Consider the following 26,553-nt stretch of genomic DNA (forward strand, 5'->3'; position numbering starts at 1 on the left):
AGGGGTCAGGTGGGATCCTTTCTTTGGTCCAAACTGAAATGTCTCAGCTGGAATGTTTGCTGGACTGCCACGACACTTTGTGCAGACATTCATGCCCGCCTCAAGTTGGATTGTAATGACCCTGTGATCTTTTATCAACCATTAACCTCAGCTGTACTTCCTGTTTTGTGCTAATTAGCAAATGTTAACATGCTTTTTTTTTTAAAGAGAAATTCACTGAAAGTCTCTGTGGTGCTTCCTGCTGCTTTCATCTGTAGAGACGACACGGATTCTGTCCAAACCATCATTTCCTCATATATGAGGCCAAAAAGTCAAATATGATACAATTAAGTCTGAGTGGAGGAAACCCTGACTGATTTTTGTCTCTTGTTACCAGATTGCCAACAGTAGGAGCGACAGAAGCACAAGAGCCATAAAATCCAGGATCTGTCCGCCTGCATGTTTCAGAGATGCCCAACACTGCAATGAAGACCTGAAGCCTGTCAGTCCATGTCCGTCCTGCTGAACACACACACTGAAGACTTGCAGACACCAGTGTTGTAGGAGTGTGTGTGGCCGGCCCTGTGTGTGTGTGTGTGTGTATGTTTACACACTGTGCTGAGTTAATAACCCTGAACCCGAGGACTCAAGCCCAAGAGCATGGTCCAACTGTCCACCTCAGTCTGCCTGCTGGGAGGCCTTTTGGGTAAGAGACATTTGCATGTGTGTGTGTGTGTATAGTACATAGTATTTGCAGACAGTTACAGAAGGACCGTGCGCCTGAAAGATGTGAAAGAGATGTGATGATCGTGCAAGAGATAATGAGGGTGAAAGGGATTTTTCTTATTTTGCTACTTTGCTCTCTCTCTGTCTCACTGGGCTTTATTGTGATAGATGACATGTGACATGCATATCTGGTGATATTTTCCATCATGCCCTTTAATTGTGTGCCAGTGTGCAGCAGAAGCCTGCCCTTGCTAATCCAGTGGCAAATTGGTATCCAATATGTGCATGTGCTCAAACAGGCCAACAACATATAGCACAAGGTGCAGGTTGGGCTGCATCCAGCTATAGCACATCTCTGCAAAATCACATCAAGCTGTGTTGTTCTTGTCTGTTTACATTTAATTGCATTCCTCAACCAGCAAACATTTAGATCTACAACAAAATACAATTTAAGCGATGGGGAATAAACTACAGTTTGTCTTCTGTACAAAATAGATTTCACCTTGTCTAATATGAAGCTTCAGCACTCAAGTGACAAATGACAAGTGTGTAATTTCCAAAGTTGTGTTAGTATTAAATACCCTCTTTGTGCTTCAATGGACTGTGTGTACGCGCTGAGCCATGGCTGGGAGACAATAATTGTTTTAAGTGATCTCTGTTATCACTTTATTACAGCAGTCAGTAACTCATACTCATATGCCCACTGTACTTTTTTGGCATATGAGTAATGTGTTCCTCAAGACATAATTGAAAAAAATGTGAACCAGTCTTCTTTTTTTGTCTTTTAATGTAATAATGCCACAAAGGCAGAATATATCTGTGTAATTTATAACACCCATGAGGCATGAGCTCTTTTTATTGAGAGGGGCACACCGTTTCATAGCATTGTGCCTGCTGTGACTAAGGCTGATTTTGTTTTGCACTAACAATCATCTTTAAACTAGCCAACTCAAGTATTCTATACGCCTACAACTCAAACATATATATATATATATATATATATATATATATATATATATATATATATATATATATATATATATATATATATATATATATAATAAACTATTATATATCTTTTCTATAACTCTAAAACGTCCCTATATGACTTGAAAGTACATTTGTGCAACTGAACAATATGCTCATGTTTAAGCTGACTCATGTTCACATGTTGTGACTGCCAGGACAAGAAAAGTAGTTTCGTTTCAGGAGAAGCTCAGGTATGTGACGTGCAGATACTGTAAACAGATCTGATTAGATTAGAGTTGCAAGCAAGAATTATTTCCATTATCAATTAGTTTTCTGATTATTGTCTCCATTAATTGGTGAGTCCTTACAGGGATTAAGGGTTGGGGTTGTATGGAGTCAGGTTGTATGAGGCACTTCATAATCATAATCAGCATATTACCTACAGTAGATTGTGGTCAGCGCGCCCCCAGTTTGGAGGAGCAGACAGGAGTCCAAGCAATGTTCTGATTGGGACGGGGGCAGAAAAAACCCCCACATATGAGCTACTGTACCTGAATGCTATACCAGTATGCTATATTAAGAATATTTGCAGGCAGAAATCCCTTTCGACAGCAAATTGAAGCTGTTTTCTCTTTCTCCCCACTCACTTCACAGCCTCCAGACTCCATTCACAAAAACAATAATTTTGACTTTGTTGTTTGTTTAGATCTGAACTAACTAAAGCGAGTTAAGAGAGAGAGAGAGAGAGAACAGCTTCACTTCCTTGCTGAAAGGGCTGCCTGATGGCCATGAAAAGCAGTGATAATACTTAAATTACTTAAACTAAAATACAGTTAAACTGATATTGATTTTCCTCAGGTGGCAAAAATACATTTGTCTGTGGCTCCTATCCACAACAATACATTGCTTATCATCCGTGCCGATCTATTGTAAGCAATATAGTTAACTCGGGATCATGCTCCTTGATGCCTGCTGTTTGCCTGCTGGTGTCCCAGTGGAGATGCTGTTGTCAGTCCCTTTGTTAGATGGTGCATGTTTGTGCCCAATGTTTGGTTGTGACTTGGTTCCTTTGCAAGGTGTCTGGTGGCGCTCTCGTTATTGTGAATCATTGTGAAACCTTGTATTCAAGTTTCAGCATGATCTATTTTGCTTTTGTCAACCTTTGTCAACCTCTTACCACAGTGCTTGGTAGAGGTTGGTCTGATTATGACTGATGCCTCACACACACCAGCTGCTGTCCTCCTAGTTTCCGACCGTTTCAGACAGAAACAGCTGCTCGCATCTCTGACCATCCCGGTGGTCTGTCCCCCTCATCTCGATCCAAAAAAACAAGGCTCTTTATCTTTAGGTGTGAAGAGTTAACATGAATGTGACCCCTGCGTGACGAGACTAATCATCAGTAGCTCATTTTGTTTTTACTCATTTTCTCACATGGGTGATGGTTTTACATCAGCCACTCTTCAGGTGCGTCAGCATCAGCATCAGCTTGTAATGAAATGTTAATGATCCCATGCTGACTTCAGATAAACAATTGACGAAGCTCGTAAACCTTCGTTTGCACGTAGAGAAGCTGCACAGGTGCAGTGATGTCTTTGACCAAAATCTCTCTATTGACTTGAGGAAGCCTCAAGTGATTGCCTTAGACTTTACAATGAGTAGTGTTACTGCCGGCTAATTAGAGCCTTAAGTAGTCTAACACTTAACTTGTATGCGTTTGTCTTAGAATGAATACTGCTGAGACAGCTGAGGAGATTAACAATGATGACAGATAACCTCAGGCTAACCCCACCTGACACAGAATCTTTCGCTGGGCCCTTTTAATGATAACCTTTGCCCCATGATAACATGGTGTAGAGTGGCTTACCGAGGAGCTTTGTTCTCAGAGGTAAGGGGACTTGTTGTTAAGTCTCACGTCAACTATGTGCCATTCATAAGGAGCAGTGCCGTTTCTGTTACTCGTGTCCCATATGTGCTTTGGTCTGAATGATCAGGGAAATTAAATAAACGTATACAAACAAAGCCTAAAATCTGAATGTCTCTAAACAAACTCACATTTTGGTAGCTGGACTGGACACAGAAATATTTTTTTTCCTCTTCCAGTGTCTTTTTACCTGTGGGCTGCCTTACTTGTTGAAGTCAGTGCACCAAAACCACAAAAATATACTATATACTTTCTCATTCACCACTAGAGGTTTTTGGTTTATTTGTCCAGGTTTTTATATTCCTGCCACAACAATGGTATGAACCTGTTTTTTTTTTTTTTGAGTTGTAGCAACGTAATGTTTTCAGAATATCCTGATAATCCTGAGTCTTCGTTGTCAACAGTTTCTGTTGGAACTATGCCTTGAATACCACAAATGGAACACAATATATCTCCTGTGGAGCTGGCAAAAACCTTCAGAGGCAGATTTTTGCTGGTAATTTTGGTAATTTATGATGGGTGTGGGGTTTCAAAGTGTTTCTGGTTAAGTTCATGTCTGCTTCCAAGCAAGCAGAGATAATCCGAGGCATTTTTCAGGGGTGGAATGATTCTGAGGTAGAAAAATCACAAAGGGATTTCAAGTTGATGGAGCTGGCAGGTAGGGAACTATGATGTAGTAGCAGCAGCTTGCTGGGTCGGTGAGGGATGGTTGTTTTGACCATGTGAGAGGCAGCTCTGGCTTGTGCGGCCCTGGAGTCTACCTGGCTATATAGGTATGGACACATGTTGAGCCTGTTTGGAATAAGGACACACTAATAATGTTAAAATGTTAATGGCACTTCCACTGGTGTACTACGGATCCAAGCAGCTACTATATGTAAAACTGATATGTTAATAAATGGATGTGACTTAACAACAGGGCAATCCTCAGCTGAGGAAAATAACTATCTACGTGAATCTTTAACAACAAATCTCAGCTACATAACCTGCATCAGAATATCGCCAAACACAGGTCACTCAGGGTTTTCCAGAAATATTCCCCGCTGGCTCTTCCTTTTGAATAGTTACCCTTTTAATCCTTTTGCACCCCATTTTGCAACAACCTTGGGCTTTTTATGTCCAACACCTTTAGCCAGTCGAAAGACAACTTCTGACAATTTAAATTGATATGCCCTGTGGCTTTAAAAACATGCAGATAAACTTAAGTGAAGAGAGGACTGTCCCAGAGATGAACTATGACTAGCCTCAGGATACCCAAACCATCAAGGCCAAGGTTCTCCCTTCCCTAATTATAGGATACTCCCATTAAACCAAGTCTTTCAGGCTACAATAACATACATTTCATTGTGTTTAACAGTTTAGCTCTGTATCTAAAACTGTAGCCATATAAAACATTAAAAATTATAAGATGTGTTTTGTTTTCAAATAAAAATGTGGTTTCCAATTACAAATAAATATATTGGTGTGTGTTTTTCATTTCATGGCAAATTTCAACTGAATAGACATTTGAGACAGCGGGTGCTGAGTACTAAAGAGAGAATGTGATCCACGTGCAAATATTTTAGATTGGAAATAATCAAGCCCAGAGTGCATGTCAACAAGAAATTCATTCATTTGAATTCATTGTAAACCCCTGGACGTGTTCCAGCAAGATTCCAGGTGTATTGCAAGCAAGGACAGAAGACGTGATGTGGTTGAGAATGTGCAGAACAAATGCAGAAGACAGGTTGATGAGCACTGTTGTATTTCTATATCTGTAGCTATCTGTAGCTGTGGCAGGATGTGAAGAAGTCACCTTATTTTTGTTGTAATGGAGTCTTGATTTGTGCTAGATAGACAGACAGATACTTACCAAGACAGTAGTGTCTTGGTAAGTGCACCTGTTGTTATTGATGTTTATGGTCAATATATAATCAATGACAAAGTCAAATGACAATGACGACAACATATGGGAATACATTTCTCACTGTACCACAGAGGGTCTGAATAGCTCACTAGCTGTGACGCTGGTTGCTAGACGCTAGAAATAAAGTCTCTGGCTTTCAATTACAGTGAATGGAAATACACGTTTCCTTCCCACCACTATTACTCCAAAAACCCACCTGGCACGCCTGCATTGTGTTCTGCTTCCAGTCCAGTTTGGCACAATTTTATTAGATTTAAGGAACATATGTAAGGATATAATCCTTACAAATTTGTAAGGATTTAAGGACCAATCCAAAATGTTTGGTATATTTGCTGCACAAAAGCGTGGGAAACTTTTACTGAAAAGTAACAGGGAAGGTTAGATGCAGCAGTTATTGAATTGGGGAATACGTTATCCATATCTATGTTTGGTTGCCCTCCCTAGATTTGTATGTATTTTTTAATGCATGTCTATGTTTATTCCCCTTGACCATTTTTAGAAGTTGGATTACTAAAACGAATCCAGTCTTTCCTTACTTTGCCTGAAGTGCACATAGACAGTCCAGTTTGCCACATCTGAACCTTTCCTCCTGCCTCAGTGTCATAATAATGGACTTGTATGCTGAGGGAAGCCTTGTGTCTTTCCAGATATTACAACAGACCCATGGTCCACCATCAGCACACTTCTACAGGTACCTCTAGATAAGGAATTTTGTTAGGACTCCATATTATACCATATTATTATCTTTATATTAATATATGCCCAAAGGTAACATACCAGATATCTTTAGGTGTCATGTGAGGGATCGGTTTCCTTGTAATACATATTACGGGCTCATGAGCTTGTGTCCATTGACAAACAGAAAAATGATTAGGAACAAGCACTGGATACTGAAATCTCTGAAGATGTATGGGAGGCAGTACGTGGTAATATTCACCACAGTTCTATAAGTGCCAGAAATACCTCAGTACAATTTAAAGTAGTTTACAGATTCCATTATTCAAAGTCCAGGCTTCATGCCATATAACCCAACAATTCAAAACCTAATAATAATGCTGCCATACCATCATCTATTTACTGCTTTTGGACCAGTAGTAGTTAATCCCACCATTAATAAATATAAGGCACACCCTATCCCACAGGACAGATAATATCTTCCTGAAAACATTGCAACCCCTACTAGATAATCGCACTGCACAGAAGTACAATACAAATATACATTATTAAATCCAGTGCATATGGAAACACATTGCTGTCATCTCTTTCCTATATGCTAGTGTCTTTGCTCCCCCCATACTAATACCAATACACCCAAATAGTTTTTGCATTTTCTATTCTGCTTGAATCCAAAGTCATTATGTGTTGAATTTATACCATCTAGACCTCCAAGGCAAGGACGGGAGGTGGGAAGGAAAAATGGAGGGAAAGATATTGCACAATGTACACTGTATGACTAACATCTGTCCTTAGATAAGATCAAATAGTAAAAAAAGAAATATATACGGGATAGCTACGTTTGCTGCAAAAAATTCAGTGATTGTATTAAGGTCATAGACAAATTCGCAATAAATATTTTGGCAGATAAATATGACCCGTGGCTGAGGAGAAAAGATCGGCGGCTGTAGCCCAATAGTCAGGCGCTAGACATGCCACTGAAATACCTGTAAAAATGAAAACTACAGTGGCATTGAGCATATATTGTAATATTTTTCCAAGATTTCCAGAGTGTTAGGATCAAGGCCTTACTGCCAGTGGGAATATGCAGACAGTGTATTTCATTTTGTGTACAGATGATTGATGTCAAATGTCAAGAAAAACACAGTCGCACATCTGTTTGAGATTTGCTTCAGATGTCCCTGTAGTGCTGTACAAAGAAAATATTACCATATTTCTTGCAGTGTGGTCGTCAACAGAGACAACGAAAACAGATGAGTTACAACAGACAGACAGAGATCGGTGACAGCTCCTCATGAGCTGTGAGTCAGTACAACATGGCAGTTCATCCTGTTACTGAGGAATGCTTTGTGGTGGTGAAATAAAGCGCAGGACATTATAAGTGTGGAGAATTAGCTTTTTATTCTAAGGAAATGCAAATGTCTATTCATGGATGCAATGGGTTTCGAAAATAGGTTGAAGCCTTTCTGCATTTAATGCACAGAAATGTACAATAAGCAAACATTACAGTGTAATTTCCATAAATGCAATGCCCTTTACATTCATTGATAAGTGTTTAGATTATGTTCAGCAGGTGTTTATTTTACATTTACAATCATATCATCAAAGTCATTGTAAACTGAATTCACTGGAAATGAAAAGCATGACATGCTCTTATTTTCAGCTCATGTTTAAGCTGCTGTGGTAAGAGTGGTCACACATTTAGCTGTGTGCAATAGCCCACAATAACTAAAATAGAGGTACGAGTCTGTGATCAAGGTTTTGCTGCTTTCTTTATTCTGCTCACTGACAGTCGCCTCACAGCACAAAGGGCGCCTGCGTTCAACCCAGACCAGATCCAACAAGGTTCTTTTAAGTTTGCATGTTCTCCATATGAGTTTCAAAGACACTAATCCATCTTCTATGTGAGCATTTTAGTCTGTCTTTGTGTTTTATCACTGGCATACCAAAAATCGGAATCAAATTGAAGCATGAGATTCCCAAAGATTCACTATTAGACGTCTGAAAGTAATATCGCTACATGATGTCAACTTGGATTGATGAGAGGATTATCTTTAGCAAGCTTTTTCTGTCAATCAATGAACTGAGCTAACGAAGACAGATTTCCTGTGGGAGGATATGTTTGGCTTCAAAACTCTGAGACTCTGGTCCATATAATTTCTCTTGTGCAGTCTGGATGATAAAGTGCTCAGATTTAATAGTTTTTGCTTGCTGGTGGAGAAAGGCAGGCATGCTAAATGGTGCTTCTCCAGAGAAACTTGTAGAGTGTCTCTCTGGATCCCAGGTGGGTGACGTGGACAAACTATATACTGTGGTTGTAGGTATTGGTATTGGACCTCTTTTACTTAGTGACTCCTGTCACGCGTTCCTCCAGCCTGGCCTTAGGCACAGGTGAGTCCCACTTTGTGTCGTCAGTGGTGAGTGATTGTTCTTGCCTGGGTCCTGACACCTGTAAAGGGTCAGACAACCTGTTCAAGTCATTTGCCTACAGAATGCCTCAGGTATGAGGCACATGCAAGATTTTGCAGTACCCCTGTGCTCATGAACATGCGGCATAATTTGCTGCTATTCAATCAGCTGTCTAGCAGCTTTCTTCTGAAGCCTAGACAGACTCTGGTGATCACTGAGTTCAGGCCCTAACAAGAGAACATGCAGAGTGATGCAGACCCGTCACAGGGAGATCCCAGTGTTGTTTTTACTGCATCAAATGAGTGGTGAAACTGCATGAACTATAAGAAGTGAGTTTTCATCTCTGTCTTTTTCTGTTGCGCTTGCTGTAGAGATGCAAACCAACTGTGGGTAAACTTTTTATCGTGCTGAGTCTCTGAGCTTGATGATTCACTCTTTGCACGCATTCTGAAGTAAGAGATACTGGTTTTTGGTTATCATTGACAGTCATTTTGAAAATTTTGCATCAGCTTTCAAACTGATTTAGTGATTTCAGCCACATCAGTTACATGGCTTTAAGGACGGCAGCGTCTATCATCGGTCGGCACAAGACCCTTTTGTCCAAACTGAAATATGTTAGCATACACTGATGGATTGCCATAAAATTTTACGCAGATATCCATTTCCTCTAGCGCCGCCAGGGGGGATGACTTTTGCAGTCAAACGGTGGTGTGCTAGCACAGAAGGCTCCAGCAAAACATTACAGGGTCTCAATGCAAAAAAATGGAACCAGGCTCAACATTTGCTGCAATGCAATACGACGTCACCAATGTTCAGTAAAATATATACATACATATTCCTGGTAGCTGAACTGCATATTTCTCCTGCAACTTTCTAGAGTTGCAAAAGCCCGTCTATGAATATCACCAACTCTTGATTGATCTGTTACTCCTATGGATTTCCTCATGTGTGTTTCAACTCCCTGTGCAGTCTTGTTCTGTGACAGCTGACAGTCGTCCCCACATGTTAAAGTTACTGTGGAGCAAGCCAAACATGTTCCCCAGCACTGCATAATGTACATTAGTCAGCTTCCTGGTAGTGATCACAGTTAATGGAGGCCACTACACGATCAGATGACCTGTTTGTGGTCAACCGACTGAAACTCACTCAATTTCCAACAAATAGATAGGACATACAGCACAAATGAATCCACTCAGCCCTCCACTCCCCCTACATCACACACACAGAACCACACACACACTCCCATACCCACACAAAGTCTCAGGTATGTACATAAACAAGTGCTGACATGCAGGTTCAGATACAGAAACACATTTTATTCAGTCCCCCTTAATCTTTTACCAGCGTGGTGCACAGGGTGTTTGGCAGCCACCACGATGGACAGCACAAGCTCACATATGAAAATGGTTCAGTTTTAACACAAACTAAACTAACTACTGAGATGATGTGCCAGTTTTTTCCAGCGTTAAATTTGTTTTGCTGTTGTTTCCTGTCAGTATACCGGTAATGTAATGTCACAACAGGGATATCTGTGTAAATAGTCTGATAATTCACTGGAATCACTAAAGTTGAAAGGAAGAGCTGTGTAAATCTAAACAAAAGTACTGGCTGATCTTCCATTGGTGACTGTTGCATGGCTCATCTTACAGTGATGAGTGTGTGGATCCAACTCTTTCCTCACACAGACTTCCAGATGTTTTCTACTGTGAGAAAAAGGACTTTCTCTCCAGTTGGCAGCAGCATGTTGGCCTGTGCCAGATCAATCTGTGATCAGTGGTTAGCATGGTGAGTGTTGTGGAGATGACTGTGACGTTGGTTGTATCCATTTTACAAAATCCAAAGTATTCTCACAGCACGAAGTGAGCATCTTTTTCAGGCTTATTTTTCTTCTCAGGGCAGTTTTTTCAAACCAGCGTGCCGTTGGTTGGCACAGAGCCTGAGTCACATTTCAGTTGTAAATTGTAAATGTCTCACTTTGTAGTGAGTGTCTGTCTCTGTGTAAATTCTATTTGTCTGAAAGTGAGAGTTGAAAAGAGACATGGTCAGAGAGAACAGCAATCTAATAATATCCAATGCTGGTCAGCATTTTAACCACCAAGAGCTCTCAAGCTGAGAACCCTAAACAGTAGTGAGGAGGAATTATATTAGTGAGTTTCTTCAGCAGGAGAGGTAATTCCCAAAATGCTGAACTACTGGGACCATGGGTCAGTTTAAGCATTGATGATATTTTAATATGACTACAACTGTATTTATATTTTGGCCCCTGCTCAACAAGACAACATCCATTGGCTGCTGGTCAACGTTTGGCTGGGCTGTGGTGAGCATCTTTCATCATTATTTTACCCTTAATTGAGGAGGCTGACTACTGACAATGGAGGCTATCAGTGACAAAGATGTATATGACAGGCTGCTCAGCTTTAGTGGTTTTATGTATCCAACTTTTTGTCCTCCACATGAGGAGTTAATTGACTTAGGTGAATTCACTCGAAGCAATGTCAGTTGCAGCTGCAAGTTTTAAAATGAATAAAATCTGGGGGTGTGGAGGGGGAAGAAGTGAGCTTAGCAGATCTCTGTAGCGTGCATCTCCTCTCTGGTCCGGGCTAGCAGAATAGCAGGCAGTGGCCTCCCTAAATCACTCCTGATCTGGCTCACCGTGCTGGGAATTTTCAACTCTAGGTCAGGTTAAGAACTCTTTGAAACTATCATCAAAGTGTTTATGCATACAGTCCCCGGGGGTGGAGGTACGTTGAGTGATTTTTGCAAGGCTTTGACCCAGTCACTAATCGAGATTGACACTTTTAAATTACCATCTGGAGACCTTCTGGTTAAGTTTAGTGCAAAAAATAATGAAATATTTTCTCATTCCTTTATTTGTTTTACAATGCACTACAGTAATTACTGAGGTATAGAAAGAGACATTTGGAGATCAGACCCTCATTTTTGGCTGGTAGAAACCCCACTGAACCCATGGTCAGATTCCCCTTCCTCAAGTTTGGTCCACACCTGAAGAGTTGGATGGCCGGATGCAGACCTGGTTTGAGCTGAATCCAAGTTTGAGGTGGGGAGTAGTTACCATATATGGTTTCTTGCTGGTTTGTCATGTAGCCTGATTGTCGCTGATTGGCTTGGAGAAATCTCGTAGTTCTACTGCCTCATGGTGAGGAAAGGGGCGGCATTTGGAACTCCCACTTAAGTTACCAAATATGGTCCCTTGCCCGATAAAGGGTTAACAGCGGTCAGGGTGGAAACAGATAAGTTGTAGTCAACAACCAACATTATCTAACTGAAGTACTTAAACATGACATTTTTACAGAAGACAGTTTATAGAACTTATGTTTATGTTCAGGGTGTTTTCAAGGTTTTATTACATTGTCGGACTGCCAGACTGTTTAGTTGTTGGTCAGTCCACCACTTTTGTCCAGGCTGAAACATCTCAACAACTGTTAGATTGACTGTCATGAAAGTTTGTACTACACAATCCTGATGACGTTGGCGATCCTCCACCTTTTCATCTAATGTCACCAATAGGTCAGAGTTTTCATTTATCCAGTGAAATATTTGAACATCTATATTATATATCATCACTGGCTGGATTGGCACAAATTTTGGTTCAGACATTCATGATTTCCAGATGATGACTTCTCTGTTTTTTCCGCAAGCACCACCATGAAGTTGACTGATTTTTAGGGAAATGTTTTGACAACCATTGAATTTGTCACCAAGATATTTTGTACCGTATTTTCGGCCTCCTAGGAATTAGTTGAATCAACTCTGGGGATTCCTTTCAGCCAGCGCCATAATCAGGTTTGTCCAGCACTTTGGTTTATGACCAAATACCACTGAAATTAATGACATTCACACCATCCTCAGCTGTACCTTGTGTTCAGTGCTCAACATAAATAGTTAAGATGGTGACCTTGGAAAATTTTATACCTGCTTAATCTCAGCGTGTTAGCTTTGATATTGTGAACCTTTAGCTTGCAAGTTCACAGAGCCGCTAGTGGGACTGTGGTCCCGGGGGTCAGGCTCACCATGTTATTTAGACAGTCTGTCTGGGCCATTGCACAGGGTTGGGACCTGCTCTCCTTAATCACTTCCAAACAGGGACTTCTTGCTGGGTCAAATGCCTCTAAGAGTTATGTGCACCGCCCCAAGGTTTGTGGGTATGTTTCCAATGGCTGACATGAAAAATTAAGATGAATGGTCAAAAACATCTGTCCAATACAAATATATTAAATCATAGATTTTATTTTGTAGTTCCTGGCAATTGGTACTTGAAATTATTGGACTGTCTTTTACCAATTGCACGTAAGCAAAGAGAAGAAATAAAAAAAGTTCTGGTCTAAATCTTCTGACAGAATTGCTATGAACGTTATCTGTTTGCTGGATTGTAAGAAGTCACTCTAAGTTTGCCAGTGGCCATAAATGTATGTGAAGCCAGTTAAATGTTAAAACGAACGCCTTCTTGCTTGCTTGACTGACTGGATGATGGAGTGACACTGGACTTCTGTAACCTGTAGTTATTTTGAGGGTAAAAACACAAGAATGTTTACTGACACAACAGCACTCAGCTGCTGAAATAATGATATGGCTGATCAGGCCAGATTAAATAACAGAGACACTCTGGGAGCAATTAGCCACTTTCCCCTGTAAAACATACAGTGTATTGTCAGAACTTGGCTTTTGATCTCCTGAGTGGCTCTGATCTGAAATCTCTCCATATCTTTATTTAAGGTTTAAAGATAGTGGTGTTAAGAGGTGTGAAGCCTGAAGTTGGATTCCAATGTTGTCCTGTAAAAGACAGGGAAATAATGGCACAGGCAAAGTGTAGTGCAGTGTGCCTTCTTTCTCACTGCTGCCAGACCTCATTATACACATGTACATACAGTGTATGCGTTTTAACTGCACTCCACAGTTTTTATAAACCCATACATACAAATGAAACAAAGATACATCCCTCTACAAATGTGATGTTTACAGACTCAGTATTGGTAGATACCTAATATTGAAGATCACGATCAGGATCTGATCGGGACTTCCCTAATGGGCAGTGTGAAAAGTAAGAATCAATCTGACCAAACCTCTAAAGCCCTGACTGATCAGTAAGAATTAATGTTCTGTAAAGATAGTCTGCCTCAATCCATGCTGTTATTGGTAAAAAAGGATTTTTTGACCAACGATGATAACCAATGATGGTGTTTTATTAAACATGGGTGTGGACTTTGTTGGCAGTGAACATTGCGCTAACGCATGAGCACATATTTATAAAACAATCGCCAGTTGAACAAGCTTTTAGCCATGTCCTCTGTGTCGCTGTACAGATCGCAGGCATTACCAGTGGGCCAGTTGATCCGTCTGTACTTCAGTCCTCCAGAATGAAATAGCTGTTGGATGGATTACAATTAAATTTTGTACAGACATTAGTGGTCCCCAGAGGATGAATCCTACTGAATTTGGTGGTGATTTCTTGACAGCTATTAGAGGGATATTGTCAAGAAATTTGTTTTCCTTGCGATGAATTGTTAAAACGTTTCATCCATAGCCATGTCAAGACCGTGGTTTATGATCGCATGTTTAGTCTTGTTCTATAGATGTGAAGGACAGAGAGTGCATCCACGTTATTATGTTATTAAAAGTGTCCATACACAAATTATCCATGCGTTTGTCCTCAGACAGACCTGAAGAGCATTATACTTTTAACGCTCATTAAAAACATTTAGCGTTCTATAAAAACATTTAACGCTCTATAAAAACAACTGAACTGTGCTCCTGTCCCTGCAGGCCTGTTTCTGCCGTCGCCGGTTCTGATGGCCCTGACACCAGCCAGCATGTGCACACCCTTGAGGACGCTCAACGACAGTCTCAGCCACAGGCGACGGTACATGGTGAGAGAATGATGGCATGAGGCATGTTTGCGGGCATGTCTCAGTGAATGTGGAAGCAGATGTAGGGCTGAAGTTGGAGGTCAGTGGAAGTGAATGAGCAGTACAACTAACTAACGTCTAACTTGCTATCTTCCCCGGAGCCTTTCTGTGCTTTTCTCATCTCTCAGGTTCCTGTGGATCCTGTGGATCCTGTGGATCCTGTGGGTCCTGGTCCTGCTGCTGTAGTTCTCTGCTTCATGAATCACTGCTGTGGATCGTCGGCCACTGCTTTTCAATAATATCATACTGCTAATCTTTTAGTCACATTCCCATTGTTAGTGCTATAGTCACTGCTAGTATGTTGGTTGCTGTTTGTTTTGTCTCTCTGTCTCTCTCTCTCTCTCTCTCTCTCTCTATCCAACCTCCACCCAACGCGGACCCCTACAGAAGCCGCCCACATTGAGCCTGGGTCTGTTCGAGGTTTCTTCCCGTTAAAGGGGAGTTCTTCCTCCACTGTTTCCTAATATAATATCTGATGCTGCTCATTTGGGAATTCTTGAATCCTTAATGTTGAATTCCTGAATCGTTGGGTTTCTCTCTTAATTAAAGAGTTTGGTCTAGACCTGCTTTTTATGTAAAGCGTCTTGAGATAACGCTGTTGTGAATTGGTGCTATATAAATAAAGATTGATTGATTGATTGATTGATACAATGTTGACCATCAAAGGCAAACGTTAAAGGAAAATTTCTCCCAGTCATATACACGTTCTATATTTCTGTGTTTATCTGTATATGACATTCGGTATATTCTAGTGCTCATTTTTAGAGGCTTTGCCTGCTTCTGCTTCTTCTTATCATTTTTTGGGAGCAGTAAAATTTGAAAGGGAATCCTTTAATTTAGTTTTTCACTTTCTTAAAGTTGCGGCACTTGTGGGAAACAAATGAATGGAAATAATGGTTGCTGAGACTTGTAGTTCCTTTAGGGGCAACACTAACGACAGGGCAGGCAACTCGTAAGTGTCACTCATTACAGCCTTTCTGTCAGGTAAATGCGCTAGTCGTTAAAACTACACACTCCGAGGTTTCTCGTAAAAACCTAACTGACTCCCTGATGACTGCTAACAACGACATGACATAATGACCGCTTTGTGTGTCGCTGAACTGTTTGGATTTGTGAGTGTTTTCAAAATTTTATAGTTTTGAAAGTAAATGTCACAGCCAATTTCCCAAGTGTTACAGCTTTCTGCCTCCCTCTCATTTTCTTTGTGTTACAGAAGCACAACTTCCCCATCAACTACACCATCAGGGTTCATCACAATGAAGTCTTCAAACTGTCAAAAATCAACAGAATGGTAAAAGTTATGTTGCCTCTTGCCTTTTGATTTACTGTCTGTCAGAGGACATGACAGAGGAGATTCCCTTGTCATGTGCCTCGTGACAAGTCTCACAAGGCCAGGCTTCATAGTATAACATGCATAACCATTGTAACCCCCCCTATTTTTGTTTCTCCCCTCCCTATATATGCACACAGGGTTTAGTGCTTTACGTTGATGTACTATAGCGTAAATGCTGTTAAAATAATAAATGAATTTGTCAAAATAACCTGATAAACCTGTTAAATGCCTCTCCTCTCCTCAGAGGTTACAGGTGGAGGAGTTGGATGAGCTGGTTCTCCAGAGGTTGTGGTTCCAGGTCAACCAAGGCGTGTTAAAAAAGGTAGCAATATAGTTTGTGTGAAGATGCAGTTTGTTAAATTCTGTCCAAAAACAACAAAAGATGTTATTTCCCTCATGTAAATAATTTCTCCTGACTGCCTGAATCACTCTGAACTGTTGACGTCTATATGTTCTTGTCATCTGTGTCCACTTATTTTCAGGATCTTCAGTTTCAATTTTCAATTTTTTCAATAGGAAATTGCATTTTAAGTTAATACCAACTACCAAGGTGGTATCATTCGTCCATCTTTTAAATAATCCTCGGCTACAACTTCACATACTGTAAAAAAAAAAAAAAATGGACACAACGTGATCGGAGCATATTGGCAACCAATCAATGCAGTCACCAGTCAGTCAGCTTTAAAAGCATAAATGGATGGAAAACATTGAGCTTGTGACATACTGACATTTTGTCCTGTGTTATATGTCACTGAAGTTATGCAATTTATCATTATTACAGTAACAAATCATGCGTTGTCCCTGGTGGAGATTGCTGCCTCTTTTGATGACTGCTTTCAAAAGTTTATTTAAGTTTACTGACGAACATACAATGCCAACAGCTTGAGAAACCCTGTTTAGTTTGGAGGAAAGAGGTTTGTAGTGGTTCTCCTGAGGAGCATTCAAACACATAGGAGTCTGTTTAATAAGAGATGACTCATGGAAGAGTTGGGCTTGATGACACACACAGTGACAGAGACTTAGTTAGTCAAGTAGAGAGTCTAAAGTTTTAAGCCTGTTTCCTTCATGAAATATTTTTAGTGTCTCTGTTTTTTCATTGTAGCTCAGTAATAGAGTTACATCACTGATTCACTTTTGTTGTAAGCAAGTAAAAATAAGCCCCACTCATGTCTAGTGTCCTGCATCTACATGTAAGAATAAGAAATGGGGAGTTACACTAGTTTGACTTTATGGCCAAGTGAGAAGCAATCATGAAAAAGCAACATGAGCTAGCTACAGCACATTAACCTTCATTTAAAAACAGGTTCCCACGTGTCAGTTCAGATGTTTAAGTGTCACACATAACATTTGCCTCGCAGCGTGTTGTCTTTAAAATACTTGTTTGCCTCAGGCAAAATCACTTTTGACATTTTTTCTCGTATTTTTCCCATAGAGCGAAAAAATGCTGCTCTGAGGAGAATAATAAAACTAAACTTCCCTCAATCACTTAGTCAGGATGATAACTTTAAAATGTTGTCTGATGTGATTAAGGGAATAGCCTCATACTGTATTTTGAACAAGGACAGGTCATTATTTTTAGAAAATAGAGTGGAGATTGAAGTAGTGCCACACCACCCACACCACCCATGTTCCCCTTCAGGGAAAAGTTAAAGCACAGTATCATGTGCTGCCCAGATGAGTGCAAAGTCAGACAGGTTCAATGAGTAGGGTTGGACCCTGCAGCTTTTTCTCCTTTCTGTTGATGCCTCCAAACCCTCAGGGCCTGGGGCTTGAGCCCATGTAATTCAAGAAACCAATGATGCAAGTTTTTCTCCTTTCACACACTTTCCCGGAGCATAGCTCAAATTCTTAACACAGATCAAATGACATCCACGCAAAAGGCAAAGTGGTTTTGAAAAAAACTACAGTTTAGAACTGCAGTCTGACTTTAAAGAAGGAAATGTGCATGCATTTTAGCAGAACTGGTTCAGGAGGTACAGGCTATGGCCAGGTTAGGTCTCAAGTACCATTGCTTCAGAGAAGACCTGTTTAGCTGTGTAGGGTGTTGGTCTTGCTCTGCTCTGGCCTGTCCCAACGCCCACACTTGCAGTCTTAAACACTTACAGTAAGTGTGCGTTCACACATAGACAAACGTGTATCACTAACGAAAAATGGCAACCCTCTTAGACCACACTAAATCTGAGTGGTATTCAGAGTTCACTCAGTTCATCACAGTCTGCTGCATCACACCAGTGTATCTGTTGGCAGCAGTGAAGTTGGTTTAACAACCACCAGTAATCAACAAAAAAGTAGCTTTCATCAGATGAATCACATTTCAGATTCAGTTTGAATGTGGCAAGTGTTCCCACTTATTTGTTCTGTATCTGAACATTTGGTGAAGAAGCTGCTCTATTTACATGACCTCAGTTCTGTAGGTACGTCAGTCTGCTGTAGGAGATTTGAAAACACCTAATTATCACTTACTTGGCCTGCCGCCCCAGAGCGTGAGCCTGCTCCAAGCCGAGCGCACATCGACATTGATGTGAGCTCTGTTATACAGTCCAAAGCAACAAATCGCCCCCCACAACCTCCTCAGGTTATTCAAGACCTTTATTTGTCACATACACAGTTATACACAGTATAATGCACAGTGAAATGCTTTGCAGAAAATGCTCTGGAGCAGGGTGTCTTGTATCTGTAGTTAATTACAAGTCAGACCACCTCCCCCAAAGTCTTCCCATTTTTTTGATACATTTCCATATAGTGCAAATGTAAATTGGGAATTTCAGTCCTTTAAACTAAAGACTACTTGAAATTTCAGATCCTGCGGGTTTTGCCAGAGAGACATCCTTCGCGTCCATACACCGCTGAGTTGGAAAGGCGCTTTAGGGATGCAGAGGGAGTCTTTGTACAGTCGCATCCCGCTGAGGTAAGCTAGAGTTCACACGTCTGTAGCACAACTGTACTCAGTTCCTCTTCAAATGGAGCAATTCAGTTAGTAAGTGAATTTCCCTCAGACTGTAAGGGTCAGAGGATATTTGGCAGGAGATGAATGTCACATTGAACCTATTTATCAATATCAGTAATGTATGCCCTTATCATTACAAAATTAAATGCAGCCTCTATCTACGATCCAACCAGAGTTCAGTGCAGGTAAATTTAGTACACTCATTGATCATTCAGTGAAGTCCATACGAGGGGTATTTTACTGAGTAATGAGTCCTGGTGCAGTTTGTGAAATTGTGTTTATCTCCAAAGGTCTGTTTTAGTCTGCTTTATTCAATTTCAACATGACCCCTGTTTGACCTCTGTGTTAAACCATGCTGGCCCAGCAGCAATTACATAACACTTTTTAAATGTCAGATGTGGACTTTCGAACAGCTTACATGCATTGACGTACAGTTGTCCTACCAGCCAAACAATATCCCGTTGAAGCAGACAGAAAGTCTGGACTGATCATAGCCAGATCAGATGCTTTAATTACGATCCATATCTGTATGTGTATCCTCGCCGTCATTTTTACTAAGTAATTTGGTTAAATACACACGCACAGGTGAGGAGTATACCTCAGTGGGGTTGCCACTTGACGCTTCTTGTATCCCTTGGTATACTTGGCAGGGGCCTCGTGCTGGTTCCCCTCAGTTTTCAGGACCCCAGCTGGGTAGCTGCAGTGGTCTGACTTCCTAGTTCACCTCAGACTCCAGACTCAGTTTGACACGCAAACCATTTTATCTCTTCTCTGTGAGTGATAACACTAATGACACTAAATGGCTCTAAATGTTATTATTCAAGAGTTTCCTTTTAAGTCCAGTTATTTGAAACTTGTTCTTACCAATTAAGGAGCTGGGATCATTTTAAGGTAAGAGAAACAGGGTAGCTTCTACTAATGACGTTGCACTTCATGGATGCCTTTACTTACTGTGCTCGCTGCGATTGTTGGGCCGGGACTGGCCTGTGTTTATATGTAACAGCTGGACACACATACAATGTGTAGTCACCATAGTGACAAAATGGAAAACTAGCTGTGGACATTTTGCAGCATTATGGATTTCTCCACATGAAAATGGTTTAAAGATGAAGGGGAAACTGACTGATGAGTTTTTTTCTGCTGCTCAGAAAGGTTGTAGGGATTTTTTTTCCTCTTATCAGTATTGACCTTGCTTCACAGCAATAAATATCACCTTTTGAAGTGTTCACTGTGAATAGTGAATAGAATAGGTAGACAAAAGGACAGACAGGCAGACAGACTGTTGACTGACGGACAGACTGTTATTAAGTTGAGGTGCATGCTGAGGTATTTTTAGGAGTGAACCTCGACACCCTCCCCCTGACTGGTAGGGGTCAGAGGAGGCTTAATCTGGCTGAATTCCACCATCATTCGTCTTAAAGGTGTTCAGCTGCAGATGGTTCCATCTGCCCCATTCAACAAAGTCGCCCACCAGGCCTCTGTGCTGTCCACTGACACATGACACAGCGGCAGAGTCGTTAACAGGGGTCACATTTAGCCTTCCCTGCTGCGCCTCACTCACTTCCCTTTGTGTCCAGGTGTTCCAGCAGGAGCTTCCAGAGACTATCCAGGACACTTGGGATCAGTTAACAGAGGAGCCTGACAGAGTGCCAGAGTCCAGCTGGCGGTTTGCTTCCCCGAAATCCCTCCTAGACAACTTCTGCCACACCATGCACTGCCTCTTTGGCGAGTGTTTTGCAAGCACAGAAGCACAGCAGGACTGTGAGTACAGCAGAGGAAACGTGTGACTAACAACATGCTTGTTTCGCTAAAACGTCTGCACTGTAATAACAGAGAATAGCAGACAAGCAGCACGTGCAGCGTAAAGAAGCAATTTGAAGAAATTAAACGTATTCCCCTGGTAGGAATTCCACTTGGTGTAGAAGTCCTGATGTCAAAGGATCAATCAACATTTGTTTTTCATCAAAATTTTGGATACTGAAGCAACGATCTTCCTCACATGGGGAAAAAAAGTTTAGCCAGGCAGACATGTTGTAGAGCATGTGCATTTTATCACGTCACATAAACATTCGTCAATCACTAAAGTGTCCGATGAGATTTAAACAAGCACCATTTAGTTGACAGACGGAGCAGCACGCAGCCCTCAAAGCATGTCAAACCACAGCCAAGCCTTTGATGCTCTGGTTCATGCTGGAACATTCAATGCACTATTTGGACACATTTTATATATTAATCTGCATATGCACACACACACACACACACACACATACAAACATACATACATTTTCGGTTTTACTAATTTCATAAAACAATTGTGAATATATTTGGAACAGCATACCCCTTCCCATAAGAGAATGCCCCACATACAACACTTTCAAGACTGAACTTAAAAACTGGCTGAAATCACATCAACACTGTCCACACTAGAGCCCTGCAGGTCGTCTCTCATGTCTTCTTCTGTTTTCATGTCTCCTCATTTTGTCTTCTGTCATGTTTTGTGCTGCATGATCACCTGCCCATGCACCATTGTCTGTCTAGATGTTTTGTTAATATTTTAAAGGTTAATTGTATAACCTATGTATATGAATGTGAACTGCTGGCATTTTACACCTTGCCCAGGGACAACAGTTGAAAAATAGCTTCCTTACGCTAATACTGGCACATTTACAGAAATGTTCATTAATGTGTACCGTCCCTGTTAAATAAATAAATAAATAAATAAAAATAAATAAATAAAACTGCAACCAGTACAGTAAGAAATCGTGGGAATAGGGAAAATCATAAAAAAATACTAAAAGTAGAGTCAAAGTGGAGTAAGTGGAGTTTGCAAAATCCACACTTTTTCATTCACACACTAGATGAGATGTTGGTTCCTGTGTACGCATCCGTCTGCCACGTAAGGACAGCTGACGTGTTTTCATTTGGCTGCTTAAACTGACAGGACTTGACCAAACCTTACTTTAGCGTGATGGATGCGGAATGCAGGAACATTTCGACATCAGACGTTTTTTTCCAGCAGTGTCAGGATCTGGCCACTGTCCATGTTTTCTGGCCCTAACGTGGAGACTGCACACATGTGACTGCGATGATGAAGAAAAACAGCACTGTTGCGTGTCTCATGTGGGCTTTAATCCATCCCACTATATCCCACTAAGCAGGATTTCACAAGGCACTCAGCATTTAAAGCCACTTGAATTTCTATCTCTTATGTGGTCTGTTTCATGGTTCATCTTATCACCAAATGTCAAATGTCATCAGACACTGAATCTGTTAGCAGCATGCTGCAGTTACACAAACTGTCATCACTACTGCAGCCAGCACCTGACACATTTCAGCAGCAGATGACGAATTGATGAGCCGCGAGACTTCTCGCTGTCTGTTACGAAACCTGTTGCCTCTCTTGCATTAACTGCATTAACCCAGTGAAAATTCACACTTTTTCTCAGCATTTCTGTGTGTTATCTATGTGATCTGTATAGGTGAAAAAGGTGAAATGTGGCAATGGTACATTTGTGTGTTTAAATTTACAGATTAGCCTGCACTGAATTCAATTTCTTCATCAAAGTCAAAGTTTTCTGCAGAAAATCCTCACATTATCTGTGCTAATGACGGTAACATGTGACTTAATTCTGTCACTGTAGCCACGCACACATCACAGCTAAACCTCAGAATTACATTACATACAAAACCAAATAAAGAACACTGTGGTGGTACACAAATTCAATTTAAATGTCAGTAACATTAAATAAACCTGCTTAACTGAAGAACTGTAAGTCCTGACAGAAACACCTAAGAAAAAAACAGCACTGACGGTCAATAAAAGTAACCGTGACACTAATGGGAAGTGTTATATGTTTCCTTGAAGTCACCCAGAACTTAACGAGGCTCTGCCCATAACTTCATGCACCATGTAATCCGTCATTGTCAGTGTGTAGCACTGTGAAGTGTGTGCTACTTGAGGCCCTCACATCTGGAGCGCACTCTGTCACTGTATCTCTCTAACAAACAGTGAAACACTGCTATGTGTCCCATGTGGGTGTTAAAGTGAGAGTCTGGCCAGAATCTCATCTACTTTTCAGTATCAAATAACCTTTTTCATCTTTGAAAGATGTGAAAAACGTTTTACTTTTCTTCGCTGTGGTCAGCTTGGATTTTGAAAGTAACCTGCACCAATGTTAGAAAATGCTAAAATGTACAGATTACCCTGCTTTGAATCAAATGTCTTAATCCAAATTAAGTTTAAAAAGCTTTCATGCAGAAAATCCTCTAATGCGTGTGTTAATTATGGTGATTATATATTTAAGCTGGCCTGGCAACACCCAGGACAAGCTGGTAAATATTGGAGTTGGAGAGGGATGTCTAGAGTACTTTGCTTAGCCCCCTGCCACCATGAACCAGGCCCAGATTAGCAGAAGAAAAAGAAAAATTTATGGAAAATTACAGTAACATGTGACTGTATTCTGCCTCTGTAGCTCCACACAAATCACAGCTAATCGTCAGAATTACATTACACACATAAACTAAGTACAAAATAAAGTTAAGTTCCCCTCTCTTTTTAGAGTACTGTGGTGGTCTATTAGATAAATGCAAATATATTCAAATATGCAATAATAATAATAATAATAATGCAAATAATTCAGTAAACTTAATTTTCTTAGACCTTACCAGCACCAACAGCAGCGATAACGATGCCCTGCCCATAACTTCATGCACCATGTAATCCGTCATTGTCAGTCTGTAACACCATGCAGCGTGTGTTACTTGAGGCCCTCACATCTGGAGCGCATTCTGTCACTGTATCTCTCTAACAAACAGTGAAACATTGTTATGTGTCCCGTGTGGGAGTTAAACTGACCGGCCAGAATTTCTTCAACTTTTCAGCATCAAATGCTCAGCTCTGGTGGCTTGACAGATGAGAGGGGATGGTCAGCTTGGATTTCCTCCTTGGCAACAATGACAAACATTTTGGAAAATTTTGGAAACAAAAATACAAAACATCCAAATTCTCAAACTGCAGCATAATTCACTTGTTCTTTGTCCATTTATGTGTGCAACGGCATAGTCCAGACACTAAAAATGTAGCCAAGATATAGAAAAGTGCACTGCTTCATGCTGTCACACCTTTTGTGCCATGGAATTTTTGAGAGGAGAATGTACGAGCCTGTACAAACATCTGCATGACCCTTCGTGGTGAGACCACAGGGACAGTCGAATGGCCTGGATGGTCTTGACCACCTCCTCTTTATTAACCATTAAACACAACAGTTCATCCTCTGCATTGAGCAGCTGCATAGCAGAGCGCGAGATCTTCAGTCAACAATCAAACTTTAAAAATCACAATTTTTCTGGGAGAAGCAGACTAATTTACTGTCACCACTGGTTCTCTGGCCAAAAACACTCTGGCACATGAGCACCTTCAAACAGCAAATTGTCACTTTTATGTGAAGCTTCAATTTTAATTAGTGAGCTTTAGAGGCACTGTTAGGTGGATTAGGTGCTGTTTCCAGTCTGTATGCTAAAATAAGCTTATGCATTTTCCCATTTTCTCATCTAATTCTCAGCAATAAAGGGATTAAGTGTATTTCCCAAAATGTCAAACTATTCCTTTAAGCACTTTGCTGCATCATGCAGAAAAATATAGATTTTTCCTCTGTATCACAGAGTATCTTTCAAAACAGCATTCATAAGTAATTACTATTAGTAATACTTTGCTTGCAGATAAAAAGTTGTTGATGTGATAGAATAGATGTGTCACTGTAATTACCCAGAAACTATTAGATTAACAAGCTGCCACAGTGGCTCAAGTCTACACCATTTTACACCATCAGTTTATAAAGCACAGCTGCAGATTCTTGCGTGTGAATCTTCCAATAGGGGAAACCTGAGAGTAAAGCTGTGTGTAACTGGGGCAGCTCTGGTTCCAGGTTCCTACTGTGTGGGGAGAGACCGAGTACAGATACATGACAGTAAAACATGTGGTGAGATATTAAATAATATTTATGAGCATTGTCTGTTTAGAGCTACTGTTTGGTGGATTAGATGTTTATTCCAGTCTTTATTTATTAAAGAACTACTCTCTCACACTGAACATGCCAGTGTAAGCATGCTGACGTATGCCTGTATGTGTGCAACAAGTGTGTTGTGTGATGCAGTGAAGTGAAGACAAAACTCCACGCGGGACAATAAAGTGTATCTTATTTTACCTTCATCAATCAGACAGTCAGGGGGAGAAATGAGGGTGTCGCTGTTTAATGAGGTTTCTCTTGTCTTGTTTTTCAGACTGTGGTGTTTCTTATTGGAGGAAAGGCAGAAAGAAACAATTTCAGCCCAAAAGCTGAGAAGACGGCAGCGGGGGGAAGTTGTCCTTGTTGATACTGATAAGGGATTGGTATCGTCATGTCCCTGGAACTACAGGGAGAGGGGTAAAAGTCCAATTTGTAGGTACAGTAAAAGTATTCATGGTGATTTTAGGAGTACACGGATGTTGTGCTAAAATGAAATAACACTCACTTTGGGACCAAAAGCTCCGACTACTCGGATTTTCTATTTCTCTGTCAGGAAGCGTTAAGTATTTGCCTCCTGACGGCATCTCAGACTGACACTTTGATACTCAGGCTTCATGCTTTGTAAGAGATTTACTCACATATATGGACTAAGTTGATGTATGATCAGCATATTGGATCAATTCTTTTCTAAGGTGAATTCTCTGAGAAACATAAGCAAGGTGTTAAATTCTCTCGGAGTGAGGACATCACCGTGCCTTTGCCAAATCTCTGCCCAGGCAGCCTGTGATGTGCTCCAGGTGGAGCTGCTCGGCTCACCTCAGACAGCAACAAGAGGCAGCGCGAGAAACTGCACATTGGATTGTTATTATACTGAGAAACATCAGCTGACTTTGTGCCATAGCCACACTTCTCTTTCACGAAGGCCTTGTTCAAGTGAGAGCATGACATGTACTTCAGACTTAAAGGCAAACTGATAACTACTGTTTTCTCTTCCCTCTTCAGCCGATGACTTCCTTTTCATTTCTTACCCACAGCCTGCATTTAAAATGTTATTTTTAAATCTGTGCTATTGGCCCATACTGCATATTCAAAGGGTGTCTATTCATTTTTGTCCCATTCCATGTTTTTCTTTCTATATGTTCTCATGTACAAGATGGTGTGGATCTGTTTGTTTTTTTTCCCAGGCAACAATTGAATATTTTGATCAATTACCTGTGAAAAATAGAAATGATGACACAAGCATTTCAAATATGAAGTAAAACCACTGTCAGAGTTTATTTATACTTTATAATCAGGCCCCACATCCAGATACAAGTTGATTTCCATATGCAATAGTCTTAAATAGATAAATAATCCATAAATAATGACAAAACTTTAAACTCAACTCCACACCACTGCGGAATAGTTCATCTCAACATTCAAATCTGGCTCTCCTGGACCCTGGATGTAAAACACACACAGCGTCGGGAGCAGAGCTAAGGCAGTGATAAACATACCGCTGACATGATGCATTGACAAAGGTCAGTAGCAACAAAAACAAGGAAGTTCATGAAAGACAGCTGGGTCTCAAAGAGGGGCTCCCACTGTGAGAAGGTTGACTTAGCAACATAAGCAAATGTGAAGGGGTGACTAATTGTTTCCGCACACACAATGTGTGACATTTTCATCATATCTTGGGTTCAGCCCAAGTTCTAACATAAAGCACAGTGAGTTGTAATTTTAATTGGACATGCAGCTAACAGCTAATTCCAGTTACTGG

At 40.7% G+C, this 26,553-nt stretch overlaps 1 protein-coding gene across 1 annotated transcript; it reads left to right on the forward strand.

Moving 5' to 3' along the window:
- The first annotated feature begins 380 nt into the window (after positions 1-380).
- il34 (interleukin 34) lies at positions 381-25,955 on the forward strand. Its single transcript, XM_070831014.1, has 7 exons — positions 381-685; positions 14,367-14,470; positions 15,723-15,800; positions 16,087-16,164; positions 18,643-18,750; positions 20,367-20,550; positions 25,069-25,955. Exons 1-7 carry the CDS (start codon positions 640-642, stop codon positions 25,125-25,127), a joined length of 657 nt encoding a protein of 218 aa, XP_070687115.1. The 5' UTR covers positions 381-639; the 3' UTR covers positions 25,128-25,955.
- The last annotated feature ends 598 nt before the right edge of the window (positions 25,956-26,553 follow it).

Source organism: Pempheris klunzingeri, chromosome 5 (genome assembly GCF_042242105.1).
Source record: "Pempheris klunzingeri isolate RE-2024b chromosome 5, fPemKlu1.hap1, whole genome shotgun sequence".
Classification (NCBI taxonomy): Eukaryota; Metazoa; Chordata; class Actinopteri; order Acropomatiformes; family Pempheridae; genus Pempheris; species Pempheris klunzingeri.